At 33.7% G+C, this 10,442-nt stretch overlaps 1 protein-coding gene across 1 annotated transcript in view; it reads right to left on the bottom strand.

Annotated features, from left to right (window-relative positions):
- Pals1 (protein associated with LIN7 1, MAGUK p55 family member) overlaps positions 1–10,442 on the bottom strand; it is a 65,332-nt gene that overhangs the window by 32,364 nt on the left and 22,526 nt on the right. The window contains exons 4-5 of the mRNA XM_048798433.1: positions 5,306–5,383; positions 4,553–4,717 (exon numbers count right to left, since the gene is read on the bottom strand). Coding sequence (XP_048654390.1) covers positions 4,553–4,717; positions 5,306–5,383 — 243 coding nt within the window. The remainder of the gene's footprint in view (positions 1–4,552; positions 4,718–5,305; positions 5,384–10,442) is intronic.

Below are 10,442 nucleotides of genomic sequence, written 5' to 3'. Positions count from 1 at the left end.
TTTTTTTTTTTTTGATGCTAATGTGAATGGGGTACTTTTCCTAATTTGTCTTTCAGAGGATTCATCACTGATGTATAGAAATGCATTTGATTTATAGGTATTGATTTATATCCTGCTACTTTTCTGAATTCATTTATTAATTCTAGAAGTTTTCTGGTAGAATTTTTTGGATCCTCTAAGTATAGAATCATGTTGTCAGCAAATAACAATAGTGTGAATTCTTCTTTTCCTATTCGTATCCCTTTTAAAAATCTTTTTAGCTGTCAATAGATTTTCCCTCCCTCCCTCCCTTTGTGGTGCTGAGGATAGAACCCAGGGCCTCACACACTCCAGGAAAGTGCTCTACCATTCAGCCACTACCCCAGCCCTCTTTCTTCTTTTTTTTTTTTTAATATATATTTTTTTAGTTGTACATGGACACAGTACCTTTATTTATTTTCATATGGTCCTGAGGATCGAACCCCGTGCCTCACACGTGCTAGGCAGCACTCCAACACTGAGCTACAGCCCCAACCCAAATTTCCTTTGTTTGTCTAACTGCTCTGGCTAGAGTTTTAAGGACTATGTTGAATAGAAGTGGTGAAAGAGGGCATCCATGTCTTGTTCCAGTTTTTAGAAGGAAGAATTTTTCCAATTCTTCTCTGTTCAGAATGATGTTGGCCTTGGGTATAGTATAAAAAGCTTTTATAATGTTGAGGTATATTCCTACTATCCCTAGTTTTTCTTGTGTTTCAAACATGAAAGGGTGCTATATTTTGTCAAATGCTCTCTCTGCATCAATTGATATAATCATGATTCTTATCTTTAAATCTACTGATGTGATGAATTACATTTATAGATTTCCATATATGGAACCAACTTTGCATCCCTGGAATGAACCCAACTTGATCATGGTGCACTATTTGTTTTAATGTTTTTATATGAGATTTGCCAGAATTTTATTGAGAATTTCTGCATCTATGTTCATTAGGGATATTGGTCTGAAATTTTTTTTCCTTGATGTGTCTCTGCCTCGTTTTGGTATCAGGATGATACTAGCTTCATAGAATGAGTTTGGAAGGGTTCCCTCCTTTTCTATTTCATGGAATAATTTGAGAAGTATTGGTATTAATTCTTCTTTGCAGGTCTTATAGAACTCTGTTGTGAATCCATCCGGTCATGGGCTTTTCTTGGTTGGTAGGCATTTGATGGTGTCTTCTATTTCCTTTCTTGAAATTAATTTGTTTACATTGTGTATGACCTCTTGACTCAGTTTGGGTTTATCATATGCCTCTAGAAATTTATCGATGTCTTCAAGGTTTTCTATTTTACTGGAGTATAAATTTTCAAAATAGTTCCTAATTGTCTTCTGTATTTCAATATTTCAATATGTTGTGATATTTCCTTTTCATCACAAATTTTAGAAATTTGAAATTTCTCCTTTTTGTTAGGGTAGCTAAGGGTTTGTCAATTTTATTTATTTTTTCAAAGAACCAACTTTTTGTTTTGTCAATTTTTTAAATTGTTTCTTTTGTTTCAATTTCATTTTCTGCCCTGGTTTAAATTATTTCCTGTCTTCTACTACTTTTGGTGTTGGTTTGTTATTCTTTTTCTAGGGCATTGAGATACAATGTCAGGTCCTTTTTTTTTTTTGGTTGACTTTTTCTTCTTTTAATGAATGAGCTTAATGCAATGAACTTTCTTCTTAGCACTGCCTTCATAGTGTTCCAGAAATTCTGATAAGTTGTATCAGAGTTCTCCCTGACCGCTAAGAATTTTTTTTTATCTGCTCCCTAATATCTTCTATTATCCAGGCATCATTCAATATCGTATAGTTTAGTCTCCAGGTGTTGGAGTAGCTCCTATTTTTTATATTATCATTGATTTCTAATTTCATTCCATGAATGCAGGGTAGTATCTTTACTTTTCTATATTTGCTAAGACTTGCTTTGTGGCATAACATATGATCTAGTTTGGAGAAGGATCCATGTGCTGCGGAGAAGAAAGTTATTTGCTGGTTGATGGATAGAATATACTATATATGCCTGTTAAATCTAAATTACTGACCGTTTAATTGAGTTCTATAGTTTCTTTGTTTAGTTTTTGATTGGAAGATCTATCCAGTGGTGATATATATTAAAATACATCATAGTAGTGTGGTGTATTAAAGCCACCCAGTATTATTGTGATGTGATCTCTCTGATTCTTGCAGTTGAGAAGGTTTTGTTTGATATACATAGATGCCCCATTGTTTGGGGCACAGATATTTATGCTTGTCATGTCTTGTTGATGTATGAAATGTCCTTCTTTATCCTTTTTCATTAGCTTTGGTTTGAAGTCCACTTTATCTGATATGAGGATAGAAATCCCTGCTTGTTTATGTGGTCCATGTGAGTAGTACATTTTTTCCCAACCTTTCACCTTCAGTCTGTGGATGTATTTTCCTGTGAGATGAGTCTCTTGAAGGCAGCATATTGTTGGGTTTCATTTTTTAATCCAATCTGTCAACCCTTTAATTGGCTTTTAATTGATGAGTTTAGGCCATTAATATTCAGGGTTATTATTGAAATATGATTTGGATTCCCAGTCAATTTGGTTTATTTTTGGTTTTTAACTTGGCTTGGTTTCTCCTTTGATCGGCCTTTCCTTTAGTGTAGTTCCTCCCTTTGCTGATTTTCATTGTTGTTTTTCATTTCTTCCTCGTGGAATATTTTGCTGACAATGCTCTGTAATGCAGGCTTTCTCGCTTTAAATTCTTTTGTTTATCATGAAAGGTTTTTATTTTGTCATCAAATCTGAAGCTTAATTTTGCTAGATATAAGATTCTTGGGTGGCATTCCACTTTCTTCTAGAGCTTGGTATATATTGTTCTAGGATCTCGTGGCTTTGAGGGTCTGGGTTGAAAAATCTACTGAGATCGGAATTGGTCTCCCCCATATGTAATTTCACCTCTCTCTTGTGGCCTTTAAGAGTCTATCCTTATTCTACATGATAGGCATTTTCATTATAATGTGCCTTGGTGTAGATCTGTTGTAATTTTGTACATCTGGAGTCCTATAAGTCTATTGTATTTGATTTTCCAACTCATTCTTCATGTTTGGGAAATTATCTGATATTATCTCATTGAAGAGATTGTGCGTTCCTTTGATTTGAATCTCTGTCCTTCCTCTATCCCAATTAATCTTAGATTTGGTCTTTTGATGCTATCCCATAATTCTTGGATGTTCTGTTGATGGTTTCTTAGCATCTTCACTGTGTGATCAACTTTATTTTCAAAATTATATATTCTGTCTTCATTATCTGATGTTCTATCTTCCAAGTGATCTAGTGTGTTGGTGATGCTTTCTATTGAGCTTTTTATTTGGTTTACTGTCTCCTTCATGTCAAGGATTTCTGATTGTTTTCTTTCCAGAATCATTCTCTCTTTCTTGAAGTAATCTTTTGCTACCTGCATTTGCTCCCTTATCTCTTTTCTGGTGTTATCAATTTTTTGCCTGTATTTTGTCTCTTATGTCATTCTTTAATTAGCAGATCATTTTAATTATGTACATTCTGAACTCCTTGTCTGATACTTCATCAACTGCACTGTCAATGGATTCTGTTGTAGTAGAATCTTGGTTTGTCTGAGCACTTTCTTCCCTTGTTTTTTCATGTTGTCAATGTGTCTTCCTTTCTTGCAGTGCAGATCTGAAGTATTACAGTTTCTACCCCATAATCTTGTAGTGGTAAGGTACAGGTAATCTGCATGGACACTACAAGATTATGGGGTGAACAGTCCATGGCTGGTGTTCACTGCAACTAAAGATGGTGGCAGCAATAGCATTGGTCACTCAAAAAAGCCATGTCCCAAGATGGATATAATCACTTTCAGAGATGAGTCTAAGCCTGGGCTCTAGGGTGGGTTGACAGGCCTGGGTCTGAGCTCAAGCATGGGTCCAAGCAATATATACTTTTTAAATAATATCTAAAGTATACAAGTAATTGTGTTTCAATAAACTCAACTGAATTAAAAGTTTTGTTCCTAATTATTGTTTTGAAAAAGTAAGTTGGGAGAATAATAAAATAAATTACTTATCCTTCTTTGTTCCTCAAGAAATATTCCATAAGCTATTATATTCATTGAATTATGGATGAGTAAAACACTATTACTGCTGGGAGCAGTAGTGCACACCTGTAATCCCAGTAACTTGGGAGGTCAAGGCAGGAGTATCCAAGTTTGAGGTCAGGCTCAGTAACTTTGCAAGACCCTTAGTAACTACCCTGTCTCAACATAAAAATAAAAAAAGGACTAGTGATGGAGTTCAGTGGCAAAGGTTCTTTGGGTTCAATCCCCAGTACCAAAACAAACAAACAAACAAACAAAACCACAAAACCAATCCACATACACACATACAAAAAAAATACAATTAATAATTTTTTAATAAGGAGTATAAGATGAGCTAGAACACAGAATGAAGTACTCCAAACAGAACTCCAATAAAGTACTTCAAAAGAGAAAAACCACTAAGAATATACTGGGGTCTTCTACTACTTTCCATATATGAGATCTCTGTGTAGAAAGTATCACTGGTCAGAGATGTGGGACACTTACCAATGGAATATCACGAGCTTTTTCTATACGAACTATTTTTACAGTTTCTCCTCCATACTGGCCAATGCTTTCATAAACTTTTTCATCTGTAATGGGTTCTAGCTGCATTTCCTGCTCAGCAACCTTATCATGGGCCAATAAAAGTGCCTGTTTCAAAGAAATCCACAGCATTTTAAGTATCAGCATGTTTTATTTCTATAAATAGATTTTTAACCTTATCATATATGTAGTATTCTGATCATTAAATCTTTAAAAGTGCTATATTTAGTTGTATGCGCAGAACCATTTCCAAAACTTCCAACTTAAGTATTGATGCAACCCTGTATCTGTTGGAACTACTGATCACTAAAGGTGTGTTAAGTGTACCACTGAATCCTCTGAAGTGGCTTATTAAAGTTCAAAATGCTTATCAAACTTCATACAAACAAAATCAATGTAAAGGCATAATTACTCTAGATAATTAAGATTCATGGAAAATAACCAAAATATGAACTTTTGTCCAATTCTGAAAGAAAAGGAAGTTGTTTACAAAATAATTTGATTAATTTTAAATATGAGAATATATAATCCAACAATAATAATCAATATGCAGAGGAGACTACAAACATCAAGACTGTCTAGACAATGTCTAAGGTTTCTTCCAATCCTAGAGAAGTTTGATTTTGCAAAAACTAAACAAACAAAAAACCAGATAAATTTCAGAAAAAACATACAGATGATGGTTCTGTTTTCTACCTGAATATGTGGAGCACTAAGCAAAGCAGTTAATTCTTGTCCTTCCTTCTGATGAACTGGCCTCAAAATGGTTTGTACCTAAGAAACAAAAACAAAAACTAAGATGATTCTTCCTAGGTTACAGGAAATAACAATTGCACCTACGCAGTACAAATCAAAGTTTAAAAAAATAAAAACAACTTGTAAGAAAAAAAACACAAGGAAAAATTATGAGGAAAAATTAGAATATACTTTTTCACACAGTTTTAAATCTTATGGAAAAAAACAGCATTCCTTATTTTAAAATAAACACTAAATAAGATTTTGGTATTTATACCTATGAATGAAGTACTTCCATCTTGCAAGTTTCTCCTAACATACTACAAAATGCACTAATAATGATTACATAAGGGAAGAAAACTGTTTTAACTTTGCTATTTTATAGTTTTTTAATCCTATGTTTACATAACTGTATTTAAAATCAGAGATGACAGAGCAGACTAACAAGACAAATTTATATGCACATAATAGAGCAAATACTATAACACAATGAACTGCATTAAAAATTTTCCCCAAAGTAGGACAATCTTTGAACTCCTAGGATAAGTACCCATTCTTATGATGGGGGCGGGCAGACTTTCTATTGCCTCAGCTGTGGGAGGATGGTACTTACCATTTAAATTTTCTTCACAGACTCATGAGATAACCTCAATCTGTGTCTGCATTCATGCTCCTCCTTTCTTTTCTAATGCTACTTGGGTTTTCTTTCCTTCTTTTTAAAAATTCATCTAATTCAATAAACTTTTGTCTATTTTCTTATTCTTTTCAAAGAACTAGCTTTGGAAAGTTTTGAAATCTATTGTTCCTTCCACTTAAATAATTTACACCTTTTCCTTCCCCATGCTGGGGACTGAATAGAGGGCCTTGTGCTCCACCACTGAGTCACATACCCAGTCCCAAACAATTTTAATTCTCTTGTTTTATTTCTCTTTTCAGTTTCTAATCACTTGAGTAAGTTCAGTTCATCTATTTTCAATCTTTTCTTCCTAGCATAAATACTGAAAAGTATAATTTTTGTCTCTGTACACACATCACTTTTCCCCAAAGATTATATCATGTGCTTACTGTCAGACCTCTGATTTTCCCCCTTTTTCTATCTCCAAACAGAACTACCCACCAAAAAGAGCACTTTGCAATAATTAGGATTAACAAAACCAATTAGTGAAATTATATAGAAGTAAATCCATATATAGACTTTTTAATAAGAGTAATTCATGAGATAAAAAGAAACCCAGTAATTTCCTCCCTTTTATGGCTATTTTATATAATTCCCTATTCAAACCTAAGGGATGATAATCTGGGGATTAATTAATTTTCCCACAAGTATATCACAGCAATTATAAAGTAGAATCAAAACCAGTCTGTCCTTTGGTTTTGGTACCTAGAAAAATGTGTATCCAATAGTGCAGCTCTCTGTGTAAAAACAGGAATCACACTGCAAATATTATCTTGTTAACTCCATTAAAATCTTATTATCTTCTTAACTCCATTAAAATCTTACTAATGGGGGCAGGGGCGTGGCCCAGTGGCACAGCACTTGCCTAGCACATGTGAGACACTCAGTTGAATCCTTAGCACCACATAACAAATAAAATAAAGGCATTCTGTCCACCTACAACTACAAGAAAACAAAACAAAAAAAATCTTACTAATGGACAAAAGTCATGATCTAAAACTATGGATAACAAAAGGCTATTTTTAAAATAAGGTGTTCTTTAACCTTTATCAAATCTACATCAATTTAAAAGAAAGTCTACAGTCCATGACCATACACTTTTTAATTGCTGGAGGAAGCAACTCTGAAGAAGAAAGACAACTTTGGATTTAAAATATACCAAGAGTATACAAAAGATACAACTCAACTCAATATAATTTTCTGTACGAGATATATTTTCCTAACTCTATTTTTAAGTCAGTTCTTAAACATCTCTGAGATATTCCCTTTTAAAGACATTTAAAACTCCTGTAAGTACTCATTCCCTTCCCCTATAAATAAAATTTAAATATTGAGTGTCAATGTACATCATCAGCTACTTCTCAAAGGTCTAAGGCATTAAGTCTGTTCTTATAACTCCTTTCCTTTAAAAATGCTCTAGGGCTGGGGTTGTGGCTAAGTGGTAAAGTGCTTGCCTAGCATATGTGAAGCACCAAATTCGATCCTCAGTACCACATAAAAAATTAAAAAAAATTTTTTTAAATGCTCTAAATGTTTATCTTAAAAAAATACTCTCGCTCAATGTTCTACTCTTTGGTAACTGTACTATTATTTCCTATTTTTTCTTCAGAGGCAAGTTTCTTTTTTACTTTAGAAATAATTTTAAATTACAGAAATGATATATATTAAATGTGAAAAATTAGAAAAAATATAATCAAAAAGAAAGATATAAAAGGAAAATCTTTTATTATACCTAGGGATAATCATCTCAGTATATATCCTACCTTTATTTTTATATTTCTTTTTTACCAAACTATTCACACCTTGACATATATATATCTGACAAAGGATTATCCATATTAAGAACTCTTTTTTTTTTAAAGAGAGAGAGAGAGAGAGAATTTCAATATTTATTTTTCAGTTTTTGGCGGACACAACATCCTTGTTTGTATGTGGTGCTGCTGAGGATCGAACCCAGGCCACATGCACGCCAGGCGAACGTGCTACAGCTTGAGCCAAATCCCCAGCCCAAGAACTCTTGATTTTTACAATGAGAAAATGATCTCACCAGTCATTTCATGAAAGTCAGGGAAATGGGCAATAAACATATAGAAAATGCTCAGTATCAATAGTCATTATGGAAATGCAAATTAAAGCAAGATACCACTACAAAGCAGATAGAATAATAAAAAGGACCACACATTTGACAGAATGATAAACAGGAAACAACCCATATATGCATCCCTACAATAGGTAAGCAGCTAAACAAATTGTGGGATAGTCATATAATGGAATACTACTCAGCAAGAAGTTACAAACTACCAGAATTAAGGATTTAGCTCAGTGGTAGTGTCTGTGTAGCATGTGTGAGGCTCTGGGTCTGCAAGGGGGAAGGGGAGAAACAGTTACAAATTACTATTAAATATACAACATAGATGAATCTCAAAAACATTATGCTAAGCAAAAGAGGTCAGATACAAAAGACTATATACTGTCTTATTCCACATTATATGAAATGTCCACAGACTGCAAATTCATAAAATCAAAACATGATCTATGAATGGTAACAGGGCTTGGGAAATGGAAGAAGTGGTTATTGTCTACAAAGGGCCATAAGGGAGCTTTGTGGAGTAATGGATGTTTCTACAACTTGATGTTATGGTAGATTTTACAGATATACATATGCCAAAACACATTGAAAAAACATAAAACAAAACAAAACAAAAAAAAAAACCACCCGTTTTTAAGTGTATGTGGACTATAGCTCAAGAAAGTTAGTTACCAAAAAAGCAAAAGCACCCATGATTATGAAAAAAAATCTGTCATCCCTTACCCCCATACCAAGGTCATTCAAGTATAACCTATATACCTTTCTGCCCAGACATTTAAAATCATCTTCAGATTACTTATATTATTTAGGGAATGAATGTATTCAGTTCAGATGCAATTTTTTTAAAAATGTTTTGTAGTTGTAGATGGACAGAATGCCTTTATTTTATTTGTTTATTTTCATGGTGCTGAGGATCGAACCCAGTGCCTCACACATGCCAGGCAAGCGCTCTGCCACTGAGCTACAGCCCCAGTCCCCAGATGCAATTTTTTTTTTAATGAGGTTGGCTGAATCTGAAGATGTGAAAGCAGCTGACATCCTCAGCTGTACTATTTCGTTATTCTTTATACTTATTTTTGCCAAAGAGATAATGCTATTCATACTTTTATAACAGTTTTTAAAAACTACTTGACTTAGTACTAATAAATTATTAAAACTTTATACTTTTCTATTGCCATTAAATATCAATTTCAATTCAAAAACAGAAATTTGACCATTCTAGTTCTTACTAGCTCTATCATTTGCAGGATCAAATCTAATCTCCTTAGCATTAAATATAAGGACTTTCATCATCTGATTCCTCTTTTCCAGCTCTGGCATTACTCATGTCTTAACCTTTTTGTTCCAGCATTAAACTGTTGGTTGTTCCCTACAAATGCTATACCGTCTCTCCACACTTAACTGTGATTGCACTAGATGGTTCAGCTACCTGAATTGCCTTATTCTATTTGCTTAGATACTATATTCTCATTTTATAAGACTGAACACATTTTATTTAAAATTGTGGAGAGACTGTATCCTCACTGGACTGCATTCATTTGAAAATAAAATGGTATTTTATTCAATTTTATATTTGATTATTGGCAGAATGTTTTGCAAAAACAGCACGAAAGCCAGGCATGGAGGCTTAAACTTGTAATCCCAGTGACACAGGAGGCTGAGGCAGGAGATAGCAAGTTCAAAGCCAGTCTCTACAATTTAGTGAGACACTGGTTCAAATTAAAAAACATAAAAAGGGCTGGGGATGTGGCTCAGTGGTTAGGTGCCCCTGGATTCAATCCCTGGTACCCAAAACAACAAAATAAATGGTACTCAAATGTTTGATGAATTCAGTGAAAGGAGGAGAGGGCAGGAAATCCTCTTTTAATGTCTCCTGTATCTTTATTCCCCACAAAAGGACAGTATGTCCTATTAATTTTCTGTTTAAATCTTTTTAATTCCATGTCCAAATGCTATTTGAAATCTTACATCTGGACAATAACAAATAGGCTCTCTATGCCTCCATTCTTGACCTCACATACCTTCTACAATGTTGTTAGAATAATACTTTAAACTGGGCACTGTGGCATATGCCTGTAATCCCAGTGACTCGGGAGGCTGAGGCATAAGAATCTTGAGTTCAAAGCCAGCCTTAGCAACTGCGAGGTGCTAAATTTTCCTTAGTAACACATAAAAATGGAGAAACACATACAAATCTAAATAAAAAATTACCTATTTATCTACCAATTCAGTGAAAGCCTTGTTAAAAATTTATATGATTATAATATCTTAATGGAATATAAATGTGCATATGTATATACTATACCTATATTTTAGCAGTCAATATGTTGAAT

This window comes from Marmota marmota, unplaced genomic scaffold, assembly GCF_001458135.2.
Source record: "Marmota marmota marmota unplaced genomic scaffold, marMar, whole genome shotgun sequence".
Classification (NCBI taxonomy): Eukaryota; Metazoa; Chordata; class Mammalia; order Rodentia; family Sciuridae; genus Marmota; species Marmota marmota.
The sequence above is the reverse complement of the archived record's forward strand: the minus strand, read 5'-3'. Positions and strand labels throughout refer to the sequence as shown.